This window comes from Mobula birostris, chromosome 8 (assembly GCF_030028105.1).
Source record: "Mobula birostris isolate sMobBir1 chromosome 8, sMobBir1.hap1, whole genome shotgun sequence".
NCBI classification, from domain to species: Eukaryota; Metazoa; Chordata; class Chondrichthyes; order Myliobatiformes; family Myliobatidae; genus Mobula; species Mobula birostris.
Window position 1 is genome coordinate 75,750,952 of NC_092377.1, and position 23,961 is coordinate 75,774,912.

Genomic DNA, 23,961 nt, shown 5'->3' on the forward strand with positions numbered 1-23,961 from the left:
ACTCTTTATGACACTACTACTGGGTAGAATTGATCCCTTGTCCTGTCTGTGAGAGTGACAAGAAGGTAAGTCATACTGTTTAACCTGAGTCCAGTGTATTCACTGGCTGCTCTGTTGGGTCTGCACACAGGCACCACCTGTGGTTCTGTCCAGCTGGGAGCAAACCTTGTCTTTTCTGGTAGCTCCTTTACCATGACTTGGTCACCCGGTTGGTGAAGGACTATTTCCCCCCGGCTCTGATCAACAACAACGTGTAGCTGCTGTTTTGCTCGGGCCTTCAAAGTGTTAACCTGGTTAAAATGATCCTTCGCACCCCAATCTTACTAAGTTCAAAGGTTCAAGATTCAAAAGTACATTTATTATCAAAGTATGAACGCAGGTTACAACCCTGAGATTTCGCCTTCCCACGGACAGCCACGAAACATAGAGAACCATGGAACCCCCTCAAAGAAAAATATCACACCCCACTGCGCAAAAAAGAACAAATCATGCAAACTGTGAAAAAAACACAAAATATAAAACACCAGACCACAAAGTCATTGAAAGACTTCAGACATATTTAGTTCAGCTCAGTTCAGTTCAATCTAGCACTATCATTCATTAACTGCAGGCCACAGAGCCAGTCTGCCGGATCAAAATCGCACAAGATATGAACAAAAAAGGTGCAACCAGCAACCAGAAATACATCGTAACGTGAACTACAGAGCACAATCTACAAACTACGTTGATTAAACCTTGCCCTGGACCTAGGACTCTGGCAGCATATATATATATATATATATATATATATATATATATATAGAGAGAGAGAGAGAGATAGAGATATATCTCTCTCTCTCTCTCTCTCTCTCTCTCATATGTAGGCACCCTCCTCAGGGAGCAACAGGTGAGAGGGGGAAAGAAAAGGATTGGTCACATGCAGGTAGACTGTGTTGAACACCCACTTGCCTTCTGCTCTCATTCTCCTTGATTTCAATCTTCCTCGATGCTTTAATTGGCAAGAAATGGAGTTGATCATGGGCTCACACCCCATCTCCAGGCTTCTTGGCCTCTCGGCCGCACACGTTGCTTGGAGCCTCACCAAACAGCAAAGCACGAGATTGGTCAATCGGCCTGAAAACACACCACCAAAGTGTAGATCACAGGCTCCAAAAGTAGCAGAACCACATATGAAAGAAAAAGACGTGGAAGAAGTAGTTTCATGAACCGTCTGAAGGATGTTGCCCTTGGTTGCGTTGTTTGCTGGTGCCATCTTCTTGACTCCATTAGTTTCTTCCTCTACACTTTCGATTTCTGTCATCTCATTTTCTTCTGTTGATCTTTTGCTCCATGACCTACACACTCATTCCTATTTGCTCCTTATTCTCCCCTTTCTAGTACATCTTTACTGTAATTGTTGCTACCTCTGCAGGCAGCTGCACTACTTCTAACAGCTCTTGACTGTGTTTTCCCCCTATGGTTGGCACAACTGAGAGCATCCTGATTGGCTGCGTCACTGCCTGGTATGGAAACTCTACTGCCCTCAATGGCAGTCTCTGCAGAGAGTGGTGCGAACAGCTCAACGCATCTGTAGATGTGAACTTCCCACTATTCAGGACATTTACAAAGACAGGTGTCTAAAAAGGGCCCGAAGGACCTTTGGGGACCTGAGTCACCCCAACCACAAACTGTTCTAACTGCTACCATCCGGGAAACTGTATCGCAGCATAAAAGCCAGGACCAACAGGCTCCAGGATAGCTTCTTCAGGCCATCAGACTGCTTCACTTATATTGACACAATTGTATTTCTATGTGATATTGACTATCCTGTTGTACATACTATTTATTTTAGACTACTATAAGTTGCACATTTAGACAGCGACGTAATGTAAAGAATTTTACTCTTCATGTATATGAAGGATGTAAGTAATAAAGTCAATTCAATTCAACTCAACTCAATTCCTGACATGATTCGCAATCATTGTCCCATCTTCTATCCCTGCTTGGGGTTGCTGTCTCACTGTGAGCCATGTTGTCTACTCTGAAGATTATACACGTTTGCTGTCCCTGTCTTCTTCATGTTTTCTCTCTCTTTCCTGAGTCTGTGATGCACCTACCTTACTGAGAGTGTCTGTCTCCAGGATAGTACCCTCATTGTTTGAACACACCCAAAAAACTACGGGAAGCTGCACTCTCTCTTTCTCAAGAACCTAAGGCTCACCTCTTTCTTCCCTCAGTTTCACCTCCTGCACAGGTAATGTAAATTGCTTCTCCAGTCATGGACAATGGTACATCAGTTATTGATACTGACGACCCTTTGTTTCATATTACCGTCCCCTTAATAAACCTCTTGTGTACATCCATAAGTGACCACTGGCATTAGAGGCTACCTTCAACCATTTGGCTGACCTGGATGCTGACCTCACCAGCTCTATAATCTGGTTGGCATTCAAATTGGACAGAGAAGTCACTGTGGATTCTGCCTGCTTTGATTAACAATTTTCACACCTTTGTTCCTTTCTAGGACACTCCCTCCAAAGATGGCCTTTGTTGCCACAGATGTAACAAATCATCTCCTTTCTATGTATATGCAGACAATTCCTTGCTCGGTGCCTTGGTTGTTGGCAGACAAAGCAAGCCTCTGTGTCTTCTTAGCAGCTACATTCACTACAGCCACTTTATGATTTCTCTTCCCCTTCTTCTGGTCTTATCTCCCTCGCCCATGATACTGTCATAGGGTAGGTCAATCCCACTGCTATCCCCAAATCTAAAACTTCCTAGTGGGCTGAGCTCAGGCCTTCCTTCAGCATTGTCAGGAAGACTGGATCATCCCTCCTTGGATTGTCCAACCCTGAGTACTCCTCATATGCTCGATATTTATACTGCACATAATCCATGGCAGGCTTATCAACTCTCTGAGCTACTGACACTATCATTCTCTAGTTATTGTCACCTCCCCCCAGTCACTGCCTCACTACCCTCTTAAAGAAGCAATATCACTGTTACTGACATGCCCACTATTTGCCCATGTACCATCCTGTACTTCCTGGGCCATACTGTTCCACATATTCCTTGGCCATTTTGTTTTTACCAATAAGTGCATAAACTTTGGTGCATCTGGTGAATTTCAATCACTTTCTCAAGGTAACGCCAGAAGTTTGAATCCCTACTAGCAACTTTAAGTTGGGGCAACTGACAAAATGCTCTGCTTTTCCCTGGTGGGGGTGAAGGGTTTATGAATGATCGTAATCAGTGTCAAGTGCTAGCTGAGGTCGATATTCCGTTGTCTGACCTCAATAGGTGCCATCCTAACAGATATACCTGAGTATAACCTCTCCTTCAAATATCTCCACATTAATTCCCATATTAAACAAATTATAAGGGATGGATAAAAATTAAACAGTACATACTTAAAACCACAGAGTATGTACTCTGCAGTCTTCCACTTATGTGCTTCTGAACTCACGATGTCTATTGTATTGTCTTTCATATAAAAGTTTGTTACCTCAAAGTCTCAAGCTTATTCTTAAAGCACACAACACACTCACAGACAAGTATACTACTATACAGTCTCCCAAACGATTAAATACACACCCCTCTGGCGTCCCAAATGGTCTGTAACCACCTTTCGCAACTGGTGGCCCTGTCTCACCAAACTATTCCAGAATGTCTGATCCACACAAACACACACGGTCGCCACTTTGCAAACCATATCCCTTTAGTCCATGGGGCAACTTAACTTCAATTTACTGCTTGCAATTTACAATAAGAACTGAAGACTGGTTCTTGCTTGAACTTGCATAACTCCAGAATGTTCCCTAACACTTTTGTTAGGAAAGGAATAAACATGTAGGTTCGTACAGTGATCAATAATTTGTCAAGGGGCCATGGAATATTTATGTTTGGGTCTCAGAATACCCACTCTCTAGCTATTCTGAGATCTCTTTGGTTGAGCAACTGGCTCACCAAGTGCTGATTCCCATGCTGTGACCCACTGGGACCCTGGTGTATGAAAGAGAGAGAAGGAACTTTTCTCTCTACCTGATTCCCAATTCCCACCCACGCTTTCCCTCACTATGGCAATTTGCTGAGATAGAAAATGAACTGTTTGAAATTTAGTAATAACATGCAAAATTTAAATGGAATATTTAGTAGTAACATGCAAAAGAGAATTAAATAAAAAAGCAGATAGAAACATAGAAACATAGAAAATAGGTGCAGGAGTATGCCATTCGGCCCTTCGAGCCTGCACCACCATTCAGTATGATCATGGCTGATCATCCAACTCAGAACCCTGTACCAGCCTTCCCTCCATACCCCCCGACCCCCATAGCCACAAGGGCCATATCTAACTCCCTCTTAAATATAGCCAATGAACTGGCCTCAACTGTTTCCTGTGGCAGAGAATTCCACAGATTCACCACTCTCTGTGTGAAGAAGGTTTTCCCTAATCTCGGTCCTAAAAGGCTTCCCCTTTATCCTCAAACTGTAACCCCTTGTTCTGGACTTCCCCAACATCGGGAACAATCTTCCTGCATCTAGCCTGTCCAATCCCTTCAGGATTTTATACGTTTCAATAAGATCCCCCCTCAATCTTCTAAATTCCAACGAGTATAAGCCTAGTCGATCCAGTCTTTCCTCATATGAAAGTCCTGCCATCCCAGGAATCAATCTGGTGAACCTTCTTTGTACTCCCTCTATGGCAAGAATGTCTTTCCTCAGATCAAGGGACCAAAACTGCACACAATACTCCAGGTGTGGTCTCACCAAGGCCTTGTACAACTACAGTAGTACCTCCCTGCTCCTGTACTCAAATCCTCTTGCTATAAATGCCAGCATACCAAGTGTGAAGAAAGAACAGACTAATGAGATTAATTGGGTGATCCATCATTACAGCCTTTTAATAACTTTCACTGAAGTTTTAAAAATACTTCGCCCTAAAAAATTCAAAAGTTATAGGGCAGCGCCACTTTGATCAGCTCATATTCTCAAACTCTTGTCTTCCATGTAAGCTTGCTTTATTGCACGCAATCTCTTCTCGACTCTAGTTCTTGCTAACTTTGTTATGTTGAGTTCACTATTTTGTTTCATCCCCATTTGTTTATAATCAATTTTTTTTCTGGCTATGATTTTTTTTTGCTGATAATAAAATGAAGGATCAAAGTTGGAAAAGGTTCTGTGTGCCCTTAAATCTGAAGAGTTTTAATTTATGTGTATGAGGTCATTGAGTGCTAATAATTGTAAATGTAGTAGTTTTCTCCCCCGTCACATGTGCGATATGACCTACATTTTTAGCCTTTTTTTTCACACTATATTGAAATTAAACTCAACTAAAAATGAGAAATACTTGAGATAATCAGCAGGAAAGATAACGCGTGGGAGAGAGAAATTGAATTAATAGATGACAGTTAAGTTATTTTTTGCTTACTTGCCACCTGATCTGCTGAGTATCTCTAGCATTTTCTGTTTTATTTTTAATTTAAATTCAATGCTCTAAATGGTGTAGTTAAAACAGAAAGCAACGAATACTGGACTGAAAATGTTAAATTTGAATGCATGCAGCATAAAAAATAAAATGGACGATCTTGTCCATTCAGCTACGAATTTGGCACATATGACGTTGTGGCCATCTCTGAAACTTGGCTAAAGAACGGCTGCCGTTGGGAGCTGAACATCCAAGGATATACAGTGTATCGGAAAGATAGCTTAGTAGGCAGAGGGTGTGGTGTGGCCCTGTGTATCAGAAATAATATTAAATCATTAGAAAGGGATGACATAGGATCAGAAGGTGTAGAGTCTGTAAGGGTTGAGTTAAGAAATGGCAAGGGTGAAAGGACCCTAATGGCAGTTGTATACAACAGCAGCCAGGATGTGGATTACAAATTACAACAGGAAATAGAAAAGGCATGTCAGAAGGGCAATGTCATGATAATCGTTGGGAATTTTAACATGAAAGTGGATTGGGAAAACCAGGCCAGTACTGGACCTCAAGAGAGAGAATTTGTAGAATGTCGAAGGGAAGGCTTTTTAGAACAGCTTGTTGTTGAGCCCACTAGGGGATTGGGTGTTGTGCAATGATCCAGAGGTGATAAGAGAGCTTAAGGTTAAGGAACCGTTACAGAACAGTGATCACAATATGATGGAGTTCACTTTGAAATTTGAGAAGGAAGAACTAAATTCCAATGTGTCTGTGTTTCAATTGAATAAAGAAAATTACAACGGCATGAGAGAGGAACTGGCCAAGGTTGACTGGAAAGAGACACTAGCAGGACGGACAGCAGAGCAGCAATGGCTGGAGTTTCTGCGAAAAAATGAGGGAAGTGTAAGACAGATATATTCCAAATAAGAAGAAATTTTCAAATGGAGGAAGGACAAGTGAAGTCAGAGCCATAGTAAAATCAAAAGAGAGGGCATACAAGGAAGCCAAAGCCAGTGGGAAGATAGAGGATTGGGAAGCTTATAAAAACTTGCAGAAGGAAACTCAGAAGGTCATTAGAAAGGAAAAGATGAATTATGAAAGGAAGCTGGCGACTAATATCAAAGAAGATACTAAAAGCTTTTTTAAGTATATAAAGGGTAAAAGAGAGTTGAGGGTAGATATAGGACCAACAGAAAATGATGCTGGAGATATTGTAATGAGAGACGCAGAGATGGTAGAGGAACTGAATGCATATTTTGCATCACTCTTCACAGTGGAGGACCGGACAGTCAAGAGTGTCGGGGAAGTGAAGTATGTGCAGTGAAAATTACAACTGAGAAGGTGCTCAGGAAGCTTAATGGTCTGAGGGTGGATAAATCTCCTAGACCTGATGGATGCACACTTGGGTTCTGAAGGAAGTAGCTGGAAAGGTTGCAGAGGCATTAACAATGATCTTTCAGGAATCAATAGATTCTGGCATTGTACCGGATGACTTGAAAATTGCAAATGTTACTCCACTATTTAAGAAGGGTGGAAGGCAGCAGAAAGGAAACTATAGACTTGTTAGCCTGACATCAGCGGTTGGGAAGTTGTTGGAATTGATTGTTAGGGATGAGATTACAGAGTACCTTGAGGCAACTGACAAGATAGGCCAAAGCCAGCATGGTTTCCTGAAAGGAAAATCCAGCCTGACTAACCTACTGCAATATTTTGAGGAAATTACAAGCAGGGTAGACAAAGGAGATTCAGTAGATATGTACTTGGATTTTTAGAAGGCCTTTGACAAGGTGCTGCACATGAGGCTGCTGAGAAAGATAAGGTCCCATGGAATTATAGAGGAGTTACTAGCATGGGTGGAGCATTGGCTGGTCGGCAGAAAACAGACAGTGGGAATAAAGGGATCCTATTCTGGCTGGTGGCCAGTTACCAGTGAAGTTCCACAGGGGTCAGTGTTGGGACAGCTGCTTTTTACGATGTACGTCAATGATTTGGACTATGGGATTAATGGATTTGTGGCTAAATTTGCCAATGATACAAAGATAGGTGGAGGAGTGGGTAGTGTTGAAACAAGAGAGCCTGAAGAGAGACTTAGGTAGTTTAGGGCAGCGGTCCCCAACCACCGGGCCGCGGACCGGTACCAGGCCGCAAAGCATGTGCTACCGGGCCGCGAGGAAACCTCCCCTCATTCCCTGTCACGCCCACTGTTGAACTTGAATGCACGCAAGGTCATTACGTACGCGTCATCCGTGACAGCGCGAGAAGAAGATCAACTCCTCGAGCTTGCAAGTGACGGTGGGCTGAAAAGTACGTTTGACGTAACATCTCTGCCAGCATTCCGGATCAAAGTCAAGGCTAAATATCCTGAGATAGCCACAAAAGCACTGAAAACGTTGCTTCCATTTCCAACATATCTCTGCAATGAATGCAACGAAAACTAAATTGCAGAATAACTGGACATAAGGAACCCCCTTCGAGTATTGCTGTCTCCCATCACCCCTCGATGGCACCGCCTTGTTGCAGGGAAACAAGCCCAGGGCTCCCACTGATTCAGCGATATTGGTGTGTTGCAATGATTTTATATGTTCATACGGGGAAAATATGTGCTGTGTGTTTAATATCCAAACGTTACTTAAAATGTTATGATGCTATTGACTTATAAGTGATTTATATAACCATATAACAATTACAGCACGGAAACAGGCCATCTCTGCCCTTCTAGTCCGTGCCAAATGCTACTCTCACCTAGTCCCACTGACCTGCACTCAGCCCATAACCCTCCATTCCTTTCCTGTCCATATACCTATCCAATTTTTCTTTAAATGATAATATCGAACCTGCCTCTACCACTTCTACTGGAAGTTCGTTCAACACTTACTTCAAGCTCCACTGTCCTCGCCTGATAATTGACTTATCACTATATTCATGCGAGGAAAATATGCGCTGTGTGTTTAATATTAAATTCGTTAGATAAACCCTTTTAGAAACGAAATTGAGTGTATCAGCCACTTATCACCTATATACCGGTCGTGATTAACACCCCCCACCCCCCGAACAGAACCGCCAAAAATGATTTGTAGAAAAAAATTTGGCATGTACACGCATGCACACATAGGTGCCCGCGCAAGGCTTAATGGTCATGGTAGTTTTTCTCGAGGTAAACACAACGTATGTGACTGCTACTCTTGTCCGTCGGCAACCCTACCCCCCCACCCCCACCCCTGGGGTCGGCCGGTCTGCAAGAATATTGTCAATATTAAACCGGTCTGCAGTGCAAAAAAGGTTGGGGACCCCTGGTTTAAGGGAACGGGCAAAGAAGTGACAAATGAAATACAAAGTTGGAAAGTGTATGGTCATGCACTTTGGTGGAAGAAATAAATGGGCAGACTATTATTTAGATGGGGAGAGAATTCAAAATGCAGAGATGCAAAGGGACTTGGGAATCGTTGTGCAAGATACCCTAAAGGTTAACCTCCAGATTGAGTTGGTGATGAAGAAGGCAAATGCAATGTTGCCATTCATTTCTAGAGATATAGAATATAAGAGCAGGAATGTGATGTCGAGGGTCTATAAGGCACTTGTGTGCAGTTTTGGGCTCCCAATTTTAGAAAGGATATACTGACATTGGAGAGGGTTCAGAGAAGGTTTGCAAGAATGATTCCAGGAATGAAAGGGTTATCATATGAGGAACATCTGGCAGCTCTTGGGCTTTATTCCCTGGAGTTCAGGAGAATGAGGGGGGACCTCATAGAAACATTCCAAATGTTAAAAGGCCTGAACGGAGTAGAGAGCACAGAGCGACCACTCTCCGCCAAACATTGACGGCTCCTCCGTTGAGATCGTTAAGAGCACCAAATTTCTTGGTGTTCACCTGGTAGAGAATCTCACCTGGTCCCTCAACACCAGCTCCATTGCCAAGAAAGCCCAGCACCATCTCTACTTTCTGCGAAGGCTGAGAAAAGTCCATCTCCCACCCGCCATCTTCACCACATTCTACAGAGGACGTATCGAGAGCATCCTGAGCAGCTGCATCACTGCCTGGCTCAGGAATTGCACTGTCTCGGATCGCAGGACCCTGCAGTGGTTAGTGAGGTCAGCTGAGAAGATCATCGGGGTGTCTTTTCCCACCATTAGAGACATTTACACCACACGCTGCATGCATAAAGCCAACAGCATTGTGAAAGACCCCACGCACCCCTCATGCAAACTCTTCTCCCTCCTGTCGTCTGGCAAAAGGTACCGAAGCATTCGGGCTCTCACGACCAGACTGTGCAACAGTTTCTTGCCCCAAGCCATCAGACTCCTTAATACCCGGAGTCTAGACTGACATCTACATCATTTATTATTATATTATAATTTGTCCTCTACTGTGCCTATTGTCTTGTTTATTATTTATTGTACTGCCCTGCACTGTTGTGTGCACTTTATGTAGTCCTGTGTAGGTCTGTAGTCTAGTGTAGTTTTTGTGTTGTTTTACGTAGTCTAGTGTAGCCTTGTGTTGTCTCACTTAGTCTAGTGTAGTTTTGTGTTGTTTCATGTAGCACCATGGTCCTGGAGGAACATTGTTTCATTTTTACTGTGTGCTGTACCAGCAGTTTGTGGTCGAAATGACAATGAAAAGCAACTTGATATGTCAAATTTATTTCCCATAGTAGGGGAGTCTAGGACAAGAGAGCACGACTTCAGGATTGAAGGACGTCCGTTTAGAACAGGGATGCAGAAAAATTACTTTAGTCAGAGGGTGGTAAATCCATGGAATTTGTTGCCACAAGCGGTTGTGAAGGCCAAGTCACTGGGTGCATTAAGGCAGAGATAGATAGGTTCTTGATTAGCCAGGGCATCAAGGGGTATGGGGAGAAGGCAGGGGAGTGGGGATGACTGGAAGAATTGGATCAGCCCATGATTGAATGGCAGAGCAGACTTGATGGGCCAAATGGACTTCTGCTTCTATATCTTATGAAGGAAATTTTGATGGTGCTCCTTTGCTTCAGGATCAGGATGGCCCTGTTTCAATATCTTAGCAGTAATTTTAGTTTTCTAATCATGTTCAGCTGGTTTTTATTTGCTTAGCATACCAGTATGTCAATTTTTTCTGAGTATGTATGTAGACCCAAAATATGGTATTCAAAACTGGCTTTTGACACAATACAAAATAGTCAATAGTCAACAGTGACCCTTGCACCCCATTAATTACCTTTTAAAAGAAAATCAGTTTAAATGCAAAAATTGTTGTTAATTGAAAATACACTGCAAAATCACTTTTTCCTTCTCAAGCCACTTCCATACGTTCACAACCTCTTGGCTTTACAATTATTAACAGCAGCAATGGAAACCAGACTTTTATGTTTCCCTTCTACCTCTCAGCTGGCCAGACTGAAACTATGCATCAGTTAAAGATAAAGAATACCTTTCAGCTATATATTGTCTCAGTATTGTGTCACAAGCTGAGTTTATTAACCAAACAATGTTCTTGAATAAAAATACTGTTAAAACTTAATGTATTTCAAGTCCATTTTCAATTTTGTACTTGTATTTGATTGGATTTGTCACATTATTTCCATTTATTGGTTATTGTTTTGAAGAGTAATTAATGCTATTAGCAAATCAAATTATGTACATACATTTATTACAAATAGTAGAGAAGGAAAAAATTAACATTGCAGGATCCTTCATATGAAACCAATAAGGCTATAGATCATGATCTGTTTAAAAATAGTGAAAAAGACATGAGGGAAGTAGATGTGATAGAGACTTAAAAAAATTGTATGACAAGTGGCAGTGGTAGTAACTAACATGCTGAATATTTCCAGAATTTGTTGTTATTTTGGCTTTTTTAATACAAATAGTGTTCTTTTAATCCTATTTAGAATTCAGCTTATCTGCGTTTAGGAAAAACAGACGAAAACTGGAGCTTGCAGAGAAGGTGGAAACAGAAATGATTCAGACAAAGAAGAGAAGAGAAGTGTCTGAAAACGTTAGTGTATTTCTTTTTACACTAAATGTAACGAGAATAGTTTTAAGTTTAAAATTAGACTAAAACATGACTTGTATAAACATGCTAATCTATTTAAAGTTCAAAGTAAATTTATTATCGAAGTACATATATGTCACCATATACAACCCTGAGATTCATTTTCTTGCGGCATACACAGTAAGTCAAGAAACACAATAGATTCAATGAAATACCGCATCCAACAAGACGGACAAACAACCAATGTGCAAAAGACAGCAGACTGCAAATACAAAAGAAAAAAGTCATTCCCTTTGCTTAATATCAGTTCAACAGAGACAAAATTAGATCTGTAGTTGAGAGGTGTGCAAATGCCCAGTAACTTCTCTTTATTTCTTGAGGGGTTTAGTGCTTGGCTTTCAATCAATATTTTCCACCCTAATCAAGATTAGAAACTCTAGAACTTGGGGATAATTGATGCAAACCCATGCTCCCTCCCTAAATTTGTCCCCTTCGGTCACTCACCATCATGAGGGAAATGTGCAAAAGAATATTTATGATAGAACTTGTAAATTGTAAACTTTCACTGTTAGTCAGTGATATATTTATTTATATTGGCAGATGTTATAAGGATTTAGATTTGAGTTTTGTTGAATTCATTTCATATCAACAATACAATTGAGTTTAATATCTAAAAGGAATAGATAGTTATAGAGCAAAGCATGTTGTGACTAATTCAAATAAACATCTTGTTCATTTATTTATTCAGAAAAATTATCCACTATTCCATGTATTTGTTGGGAAAAGTATGTGAACCTCTGGGGTAGTGCCTTCTACAAAAGCTATTTGGAGTCAGCTGTTCCAATCAATGAGATGAGATAGGAGGTATGGGCTGTAGAGGTGCTCTGCCCTATAAAAAAAGACACAGAAAATCAGGTTACTGACAGAGCCTGCTGTCCTCAAGAAAGATCTGTTTATGTATACCATGCCTCGATCAAAACAATTTTCAGAGGCTCTTAGAAGCAGAATAATTGGAGAGATGCATGAAGCTGGAAAAGGCTACAAAAGTATTTCTAAAGACCTGAGTGTACATTAGTCCAGAGTAAGAGAAATTGTCTACAAATGGAGGAAACTCAGTACTGCTGCTACTTGCCCTAGGAGTAGGCATTCTGCAAAGATAACGCCAAGAGCACAATGTACAATGCTGAAGAAGGTAAATAAGAACCCAAAGATAGCAGCAAAAGACCTGCAGAAATCTCTAGAACTTGCTAAAGTCTCTGTTCATGTGTCCACTTTAAGAAAAACACTGAACAAGAATGGTGTTTATGGAAGGACCACCTGGATGTTCTGCAGTGCGTCTGGAACAATGTTCTTTGGACAGATGAGACAGAAGTTGAACTTCCATGTTTGGAGGAAAAAAGGACATTGCACGCCAACACCAAAACCTCAACCCAACTGTGAAGTATGGTGGAAAGAACATCATGGTTTGGAGCTGCTTTGCTGTCTTAAGGCCTGGAATCATTGAGGGAAGAATGAATTCAAAATTGCATCATGGCATTTTACACGAGAATGTTAGGGTAGCGGTCCATCACCTGAAGCTTAATAGAAGTTAGATAATGCAACACGACAGTGATCCAAAAGTCAAGAGTAAATCAACAACAGAATGGTTTAAAAAAAAAAAAAATTGTGTTTTGGAAAGTCCTGACCTTAATCTTATAGAAATGTTGTGGAAGGACCTGAAGCATGCAGTTCATGCAAGGAAGCCCAGCAATATCTCAGAGTTGAAGCAGTTTTGTCAGGAGGAATGCCTTAAAATTCCTCTAAGCTGATGTACAGGATTGATCAACAGTTACCGTAATTGTTTGGTTGAAGTTATTGCTGTACAGGGGAGTGGTCACACCACTTACTGAAAACAAAGGTTCACATACTTTTTCCAACAAATACACGTAATATTAGATCATTTTTCTCAATAAATAAATGAACAAGTATAATTATTTTATGTTATTTAATTGGGTTCTCTTTATGTAGTTTTAGGACTTGCATGAAGATCTGATCACATTTTAGGTCATATGCAGAAATAGAGAAAATTTTGCAGGGTTCACAAACTTTCTAGCACCACTGTAATTCCTTTTGAAGCTAATCATAAAACAATAAAAACATTACAAAATTGTTGAAGAAAGCCATGCATCAATTTCATCTGATAGACCTTTAGCTTCAAGGACCTTTAACTGTAGATTTAGAAAGTATATTTATCTATTCAGTCTGCCAAAAACATATAGGTTTACCCAAACATAGTTACAAGTAAAGTACATTCCAGTTAATTAGGCCATCAGTTAACCAGGTAGCCACTTACTTAGGTCACCATGCCACTTAATTGGGGCAGGAGACTATTGCTAAACAGTTCTAATTGGTGTCAGATGTGTGCACTTGTCTCGCTATTAGACGCTACACCATGCTTAGAGTGAGCGTCAGTTGCGTGTGTTTGTGTTCAAAAAGCAGTGATATTTGTTACTGATAGTTGGCGAGAAATAAGCAATAAGACAATTCAGAACTGTTTTACTCACTGCGGTTTCAAGCAGTCAGGCTTGGAGATGCCAGAAATGGCCGGGAGTGAAAATGATTTCACTACTTCAGCAAGTTAGGAACAATGGAGAATTTGACGGTTTTGACAATCATCTTGAATGTTATAATGAAAATGAAGATTTGGGAGTACGCAATCATCGATGGCATTGTATGAAGGCGGTCTGTTTTCTACATTAGATTAGATTAGAGTCAACTTTATTGTCATTTTGCCCAGTACAGATACAAAGCCAATGAAATGCAGTTAGCATCTGACCAGAAATGCAAAGAATATTATTTATAAAATAACTGCGAATAAAAAGTAAGTGCTACAGCACATAAATATAAAATTACTGAGACAGTACAATATGGGTGCAATACTGCTTAGCGCTGTGATGTGAGGTTCAGCAGGGTCACAGCCTCAGGGAAGAAGCTCTTCCTGTGCCTGCTGGTGTGGGAGCGGAGGTTCCTGTAGCACCTACCGGATGGGAGGAGAGTGAAAAGTCCATGGTTAGGGTGAGATGCATTCTTGATAATGCTTTTTGCCCTGCCCAGGCAGCGTTTATGGTAGATGTTCTCAATGGTGGGCAATTGGGTGCTGATATCTGCACTAATTTTCTTCATTTTCAGTCAATCAAAAGAACATGGCAGAGTACTCCGGATGAATTCCTTCATACATGACTGTTAGGAACTAATACACAGTCTTACAGTACTGTAGCAGTATTGATAGTGTTCTAAGTTGTTCTGTGTTTAATTTAAATACATAATTTGTAACTCAGTTAAACAGTCGTTTGTCTTTTATATACATTTTTAACTACTTCCATGAACCTTCAGCTAAATGGGCATTTGATTAATTGGGCCAAAATGTACTGGTCCTGATGTGTCCCAATTTATCCGAATGTACTGTATTCTGATCTTTTCTTAGAAATTCCTTTAATATCTCTACTGTGGTTGACCCTAACCATTTCACATAATGATGTTCTGTTAAATTGATTTGGGTCTTCTTTCAAAGATTTTTCCCAGGTCTCTTAAAAGAGATTTTTTTCCAAATGCTCCAAAATTTTTTAAGATTAGACTTGAAAATCCAAGGTATATCCTTAACTATAGTATGTCATGTCATAATGGCGGAAATAGTTACACAATTAAAAAAGAGACTTATCTAGACATTAACATGATCAGGATTTTAGATGAAATCTTTGACAAGATTTTGCCATTTGAAACGTAAGTCTGAATTACAATTCCAGAAATGGAAGTGAAAAGATGTTGGAAACAGTCCAGGCCAGAAGAAAACAAAAGAACTGTCAATCTCTTAAGTTGAAAGGCACATTGGTAGGAGATGTTTGGAATGCATGATAATGAACATGCCAGCTGTTGAGCAGAATTTCCTGATTACTTAAACTATGCATACTTTGATATTCTCAGAACAAAATACTATTGATATTTCAGCCAGTTAAGGTATATTGCATTAATCTGTAAGCCTGTACTTTGGTACTTGCAAGAAATTGAAGCTATTTTAGTCAGAAGACTGTCTGTTATCATTCAAATGACCAGTAATGTGATTTGAACGTAGAACCCTGCCTAACTCTAGATCAAAAGGGCAGTCTGCAACTTCTAGACAACTGTCTTTCAGTTTCCCATCAAAGCTTAACAAAGAAACACAGGTTTTATTCTAACATTGGTTTTTATCAGAAATATTTGTGCTTTTGTAGCATGATTTTGTTTTGCTTCCAAATTGTAGAATTGTACCAGCAAAGAATTCTTTATGTATTTTTCTTTCAGTTTAGTAAACTTTATTTTCTCCATGCAATGCTGAGGATAGTAAATAAAGGTTAGATGACTGTTATGTGGAACATTTTTGTTCAGTCCCTTTGATCCTGAGCTTCCAAATCCTTTCCAACCACCACCCTTAATTTCCTTTGCCTTTGTATTACCTTAAGACCTGTTATGCTTTAACATTTCCTACTCTAATTTACTCTGATTAAAGTTCATCACTTGAAACATTTTTTCTATGTGTGTGGTCCCCAAAGTACTTCCAGCATTTTTTTAAATTTAATACTTGTTTTTGCCTGCCTCCATAGTGTTTGCAGTTCAGTTTAATTCATGCTGTAGTGAAATTGTGCTGAGTTCAAGTATATGGCTGATTTGAAAGTAAATTACCACAGTTGTCTTTGTGGTTAAAGTGGTGACTAATGACTGATGTGGAGACCTGTAATCTGCAAATAATTTTGAAATACATCATCTGCTGAAAATGACTGATATTATCACTAGTAGAGAATCAAGGGATTGATACTTTGCTATTTTAAACATATTTTAATATGAAGTACTTGACTTTATTGATGGGTGTTTAATAATTTTGCAATTCTTTTCAATGCTAAGATACATGACAAGAAAAATATCACTGTTCAATAGAAGGTTGATTCTTATTGAGGAAAAACAGTAAAACTAATGAATTACTGTATGTTACAGGATTCTTACTCTAGACATTGGAAAGATTAGCTAATGTTGCTACTTTAGTGTTCTGGACAATGGCCTCTTGGCAATTTGTGAGTGTAAAGTTGTAGTCTCTGACTTAAACAGTGTTGTTCAGCTGTTCTATAATTGAGTGCCATTTGTTGGTCCAAGTTTGCCCTGGAGAGTGCTAATAAAGACAGTTGATTTTCAAAAATTAGGGGTAGTGGTGATTGAATAAAGCCCTCTGAAAATTAACACATATATTTCTATTTAATATGAGACTTCCCTTAATGTAGAAATTTTCAAATCTTTAATAAACAAGTAAGAAATCTTTAATGAGCAGATTTCTGATGCCATTGATCTAAAGTAATTGGATCACGGGCCTCTCAAGAGTAGATTGGGTGAGGGATGAACACTTGATTGAAATGTTCCAAGAAGCCTTCTCATGGAGAAAAAGGTGTTGTGAGGTTTTTTTAGGGAAACAAGTAAATAATACTTGGCTTATATATTGCAGGTGATAAATTTGCTCCCCCCCCCCATACCACAATTATCAGAATTTAGTATCACTGGCATAGTGTTGTGAAATTCGTTGTTTTGCAGTGCAATACATAATAATTAAAAAATCTATAAATTAAAATATGAAATATATTTTAAAAATAAATTAGTAGTGCAGAAAATGAGCAAAAAATACTGAGATAGTGTACATTGGTTCATTGTCCATTCAGAAATCTGGTGGTGGAGGGGAAGAAGATGTTCCTAAAGCATTGAGTGTGTATGTTCAGGCTCCTGTATCACCTCCCCAATGGTAGCAATGAGAACAGGGCATGTCCTGGGTGATGTGAGGCTTAATAATGGATGCTGCCTTTTTGAGGTAACTATGCAGATAAAAATCTCCATTTACTCTTCATCCCGCCTGGGATGAATTTTTAAAGGGAAGGTCAGGAAAAGTAGATGCTTTAATTATTATTGGTCTTCATTAGTGCTTTCTTTCCTTCCAAATTTGAATTGTGAGCTGGTCATTGCAAAATATTTTGCTGTTTTAAATATAAAGTTTAAAAACAACCATTGTTTATCTAAATATAAATTTGAGAACCAATGCACAATAAAGTTTTAGCTGTTTTACTGAATATTAAGTTCAATTTCCAGTCTTTTTCCTCTCATTTTGCTTTTAGCTTGTTGCCTATACCTGTAGAGTATAATAATTCATCGTAATTGATGTATGATAGAAACATTTTTGCCTTTGACGTTGTCTCAAAAAAGATTGATAACTTATTGCTAACATTTTTAGGGAAAATCAAATTCCAAATATATCTATAAAGTGGCAAGGGGGTCACTTTAGTTTGTAATTGGATAATTACAGTCATTGGAAAAAATGTCACTTGATTGACAGAGTTTTGCATCTTTTTTTTGCTCATAATGATAGGGAATTTGGGACTGGTTGCCAAACCTATTACTATTATAGAAATTCATAGAGAGGTACAGCTTGGAAATTGTCCTTTCAGCACATCAAGTCTGCACTAACCATTAACTGCACACCTACACTAACCCTACATTAATCCCTTTTTTTATTTTCTGTGCATTCTCTTTCTTGATATTGCTATGATACAAAACACTATTGGCCTTGAACCCTTAGTGAGTGTGATTACAAATAACTTTCACCTCTTTCTAGGATGCTGCATGTGTCTGTGAAAACCTTAGTGGCAACCCATTTTGACCCACCTTACCCAGTGGTAACTATTCAGTCTTGTATCTAAACTGAGAAAGTGCCCATACACCACCAGAAAATATTTGTATTTAGTATTTACATTAAGTACGCCACAAGACTGTGTGTTTATTCCCACGCTTTACTCGCTTTACACTTATGACTGTGTAGCTAAACACAGTTCCAACACCATTTTTCAGCTTGCTGACAACATCACTGCTTTGAGATCAACATTGGCATGCAGAATGACATAGGAGATGAGCAGTTCAAACAAGATATGAGTACAATTTTTTTCTGAAGGGGCAGACTGATTGAGGAATGCCATCTTCACAGAGTAAGCTTTGCCATTAAGTATGAGCTGGTCTGGTGTCTCAGCGATTCACTCTGTGGCATTAGTGAACATCTTATGACTCAATCTTAGATGGAAGCACAATCAATGGTGTATATGTCCCTAACCCCCAAAGCTTTTGACAAGGCTGAAAAGGACTTTTATTCCAACCTTGTAAAGCCTGAGAGAGACCGTGAAGATTTCCAGCATCTGCAGAATACTGAAAGAACGCAGCAGATCAGGCAACATCTATGGAGAGAAATAAACACCCAACATTTTGGGCCAAGACCCTTCATCAGGACTAATTTATCTTCTCCTTTGCTCTTTTTCCAGAGCTTTGCAAATATATGTATACTACAATTAAAGGGGAGGGAACATAGACTCAGACCATGAGAGGCCTGTGTTGGGCATTTTCATGCCTTACAAGGCGCAGATTGGACATCTGTATGGGGCGCCACTCCTCGCACAGACACTAGAGCAATGAGTGATTAAGTGCCTTGCTCAAGGACACAAACACGCTACCACAGCTGAGGCTTGAACTAGTGACCTTCAAATCACTAGACGAACGCCTTAACCACTTGGCCCCCGTGCCCAACACAAACTACAATTAAAGCAACATATAAACAGAAAATACTGAAGACACTCAGCAAGTCAGGCAGCTTGTGAAAAGAGAAATGAACTTAACATTCACAAAATGCTGGAAGAACTCATCCGGTCAGGCAGCATATATGCATTAATGGGTGCACTGACAATTGCTGCCGAACATGTGTAAATTTGGCACACACACGCATATGTACAGGTTCAGGCATTGAAGCACTTTCCAATTGTCTTCCTGTTCTCTTGTTGTTCTCTATTTGTCACACATGCAGTCACGTCTGACCCTTCAGGTTCTGGCTGCACACCCACCACATAAATTGCTACTGTATATATATACAAGTTTCCCCCGCTATCCGAAGGTAGAGCGTTCCTATGAAACGGTTTGTAAGCCGGAATGTCGTAAAGTGAATAAGCAATTATCATTTATTAATATGGGAAAATTTTTTGAGCATTCCCAGACCCAAAAAATAACCTACAAAATCATGCCAAAGAACACATAAAACCTAAAATAACAGTAACATATAGTAAAAGCAGGAATGATATGATAAATACACAGCCTATATGAAGTAGAAATACTTTTCTGCAGCACTGTCTAGCACAGCGAAAATCTCGCGGAAGTGCTGTCGGCAGAAACACTCTCTCTAGTAACCTTTAAGCTATGAAGCTGCCAAATCATACCAAATAACGCATAAAAATACACGGCCTAAATAAAGTAGAAATAATGTATGTACAGTGTAGTTTCACTTACCGGAATTGGGAAGACTCCAATAAATTGCAGTTTTGTCACAATTAAACACTTGCTTATGTGAATAACCAGCTGATGCAATCGGCAATCGCCTCTGATCTGGGCCGACATTTAAGTGCCGGGCGGCACCTAATTAATTAGCTTGTTTATTTTGGCTCTTAAAGATGTGCTGGGTGCATTCCGACTACTGCTGCAGCATTGCATTCTTCGCGGCAATGTATCGGTCCGCGGCCTGGAGGTTGGGGACCACTGCTTAAACTATGAAGCTGCCCTTGCCTCAGAAACCAATCAAACCACCCATGACTACCTTTAAATTCCACTTTCGCAACACTTTCATCACCATCGGCCAGTGCTTCCTGTTTCAGCTTATTAAAGTTTCTCCCTTCTACCGTCTGCGTGAGGTGATGGGGCTATCGGGACTTGAGACTTTTTTTTTACCCATGCCCATGTTCTGTTCTTTATCAAATTACAGTATTGCTTTGCACTGTTGTAACTATATGTTATAATCATGTGGTTTTGTCAGTTTTAGTCTTTGTTTGTCCTGTGTTTCTGTGATATCTTTCTGGAGGAAATCTAATCTAATCTAAAAAGACTGACTGATTTCTCCTTAAGTATAAGAAAACTTAACAGAACACCATGCTTTGTACACCCATCAATCCACTCAAGCAATGGTCTTTCCATTTTATCCATTATTGGATGCCAACGAAGAGAGACCACTATGCTACGAGCAGAACCAACAGTAACATCGGCAGCTTTCAAAATTCTCTCTCTCTGCATATAAATAGTGCGAATGGTGGACACAGGCAAGTTCAACGTGCGGACAATGTCCTTACTTCGTTCACCACGATCGAAACGCTTAATTATGTCCAGTTTTACACTAAGTGTAATACCCTTACGAGCTCTTTTAGGCTTTTCCGGTACCTTAGAACTCATCTTGCTAATGGATGCACAAAATAAATTGAGATAAAGCACGTGTTTAAGCATTGCCAGCTAGAATGCAGTTCCAGGGGAGGAGCTTGTCTGTTTGGGTGCTCTGCCTTTCTTCGTAACAGTGAAAACACCTTCTGTTAGCGAAAACAGGTAACTAATGCAGGTCTTTCATAACAGCGAGGTGTCGTAAAGCGAACATACGGAAAACGGGGGCCACCTGTATATAGGCCGGCTGGTGGCGCAGCGACATCAGCGCCGGACTCCGGAGCGAAGATTCCTGAGTTCGAACCCAGTCGGGCCGCTCCCGGACACGCTTTCCATCCGTGCTGGGTTGAGTATTGAGCTTGCAACTCGGCCTCGTAAAAAAAAAAAGAGACTACTCTGTGAGAAGGACGTGGGGGACCACTCACAGAATCTTTTCTCCAAGACAACCACTTGAAAAAAGTGGTTGCCGAGGCTCTGGCAGAGTATGGCACACAAAAAAATCTATATGTATCCACAGCAATCAATTCAAAGATCAAAGTTCAAGGTGAAGTTATTATCAAAGTACGTATTTAGTTGCTTTGAAACAGCAACACACTATTCCTCTTCATCAGGACTGGAAGGAAGGGGAAGATTATAGAAAACATGAACAAAGAACAAAAAGGCTATGAAATGAGAGTGAGCGAGAGAGATTGATCATTTAAGAAATTGATATCATGTATGGTCAAATATCCATAATGAAACACAAAGTAAAATAATAGTAGCTCAAAACTAAGAGGAAATAAGTGATGTCCGAGAAAGAGCTTTGTATATGAGTAAAGGCATTTTTTTGAGTGTATATGTGATAATGTCTCCAGTGAGAGAAGAGGTGATTTGATAATTTTCATGTCAATCAAGGATCAATGGTTGCAATATAAGTGCCTGAGATTGATCTAATTTATAATTTGTATATGTAACCAGACTCTAGTTTTCTGGAAAAATAATTAAGCTTTTATTGTGTAAATGAAGATTTAAGTTCTGCTTCCTCTCTAATTTTTCATCTTAAAGTTGAAAAAGCTATTATTAGCAGATGCTTGAAACATGAAATAAAAACAGAAAATGCTAGAAGTGGCTTAGTTGGGACCTCTTTTAGGTTAATGACCATTTTCAGAACTTTGAGAACTTGGAATCTAACATTAAATTGCAGAGCAGAAAGTATTGACTCTTTTTCTGTTTGAGTAGTGGTGTTTGACATGCTGAGTATTTCCACAATGTTTTTGTTTTCATTCAAATTTGCTACATATTTTATTTGACAGTGGACTACTGGGAGTCTTAATTATGATGTATGCTTTGCTCTTGACTGCCAGTATTTAAATCAAAAGACACTTCTAAATCCTTACTGAGTAGTAGTGATTATTAATTCACTCATTCGTGCAATCAGCTTTGATTGAATGGCGAGGCAGACTTAAGAGCTGAATGGCCTAAATCTGCTCCTGTGCCTTATGGTTTTAAATTTTTCTCTTGAGCACTATACAAAAAGTCATAATAGGAATAAAGCAACTATATAGTTCAGATTAACTCAAATATCTGGAAGCTGCAGGCTTTCAAGTCAAAGGAGTAATGGTCTCTAAAGCTAGTATGTAATGCCACATTGTTACCTTGCATTTTATGTATTTTGGATTTTTTTTAGGGTCTTGCTTCAGGGATGGCTTTTATAATGAAGAGTAACACTTAATTCTCTTTGGTTGCTCAAGCAGACAATGCTTTTCGGATTCTGCATTCAAGGCCGCCTTCTTAAGAAAGGAAACAAACTGGAATCTAGCTTGGCAAAGCTGGAAATTTTCTTAATTTATTTTCATTGTCTGTTGTTACTTCAGAGGAATAACTACCTTCAGACAGTGACTGAATAGAACAAGAAAACTTTTATTCTTATCCAAGGTTTTATGAGACTTAAATGTGTATCCAAATGCTGAGTAAGAAGTAAGATATTACAATTATTTTAATATTTGTCAATTTATTTGTTATAGCTCCTTTTTTCTGGATGTGGATTTCAAAGGGAAGACTTAATGTATATATTGGATTTCCTAGGTAACGCTTGTTCATTACCCTGAATTCAGAATCAGAAATCAGAATCATAAGACCATAAATCATAGGAGCAGAATTAGGCTATTTGGCCCATTGAGTCTGCTCCACCATTTAGTCATGGCTGATCCATTTCCCCCTCAGCCCCAATCTCCTGCCTTTTCCTCATATCCCTTCATGCCCTGACTAATCAAGAATCTATCAATGAACCTCTGCCTTAAATATACCCAATGTCTTAGCCTCCACAGCCACATATTACAGTGAATTCCACAGATTCACCACTCTCTGGCTAAGAAATTCTTTCTCATCTCCTTTCTAAATGAAAGTTCTTTATTCTGAGGTTGTGTCCTCTGGTGTTAGACTCCTCCACCATAGAAAACATCCTCTCTACATCCATTCTGTCAAGGCTTTTCAACATGTGATAGGTTTCAGTGAGATTCCCCCTCCCCTCATTCTGAATTCCAGTGCGTACAGGCCCAGAGCCATCAGCACTCCTCATATGATAAGATTTCAATCCCAGAGTCATTTTTGTGAACCTCCTTTGAACCCTTTCCAATATCAGCACACTGCTTTTTAGATAAGCGGCCCAAATCTGCTCTCAGTACTCCAAACGAGGCCTAACTGGTGTCCTTAACTTACATCCTTGCTTTTATATTCTAGTACTCTGGAAATTAATGGATTTTCTTTCCATTTATAAAAGTCTAAACCTTTCTTTCTTCTTCCAAAGTGCATGACCATATATGTCCCAACACTGTATTCCATCTCCCACCTCTTTGCCCATTCTCTTTATCTGTCTTAAGTTTTTCTGTAGTCCCTCTGCTTCCTCACCATTACCTGCCCCTCCACCTATCTTCTTAACATCTGAAAACTTGGCCACAAAGCCATCAAGAAGTAGGTTTATTATCACTGATAGTTTGTCAGAGACTTATTCAAGCTAGCTCGATTGAAGCCACCCCCACAATGACTAGGGAGGCATCAGGGTGTGCTGTTTTGTGACTGTTGATCATGGTGCTCAGCTCCTTCAGTGCCAACTTGATTTTGCCAGGAGTGAAATGTATACTGCTACCAGAATGACAATGGAGAACTCCCTTGGCAGATAGACTGGACCACTCTTAACCACCAGATGTTCCAAGTCAGGGGATCAGGACTGAGACAGATACTATGCCTTTTTGCACCATGTTAAGTTGATCATGAAATAAATGCCTTGTGATAAAAGTACTTTCACAGTTTTGTTAGTAGGTAATTAGAGATTTGTGACTAA

At 39.7% G+C, this 23,961-nt stretch overlaps 1 protein-coding gene across 6 annotated transcripts in view; it reads left to right on the forward strand.

Moving 5' to 3' along the window:
* tasp1 (taspase, threonine aspartase, 1) overlaps positions 1–23,961 on the forward strand; it is a 137,601-nt gene that overhangs the window by 51,637 nt on the left and 62,003 nt on the right. For all 6 annotated transcript variants that reach the window (XM_072265475.1, XM_072265476.1, XM_072265478.1 and 3 more), the window contains one exon: positions 11,263–11,369. In XM_072265475.1, coding sequence (XP_072121576.1) covers positions 11,263–11,369 — 107 coding nt within the window. The remainder of the gene's footprint in view (positions 1–11,262; positions 11,370–23,961) is intronic.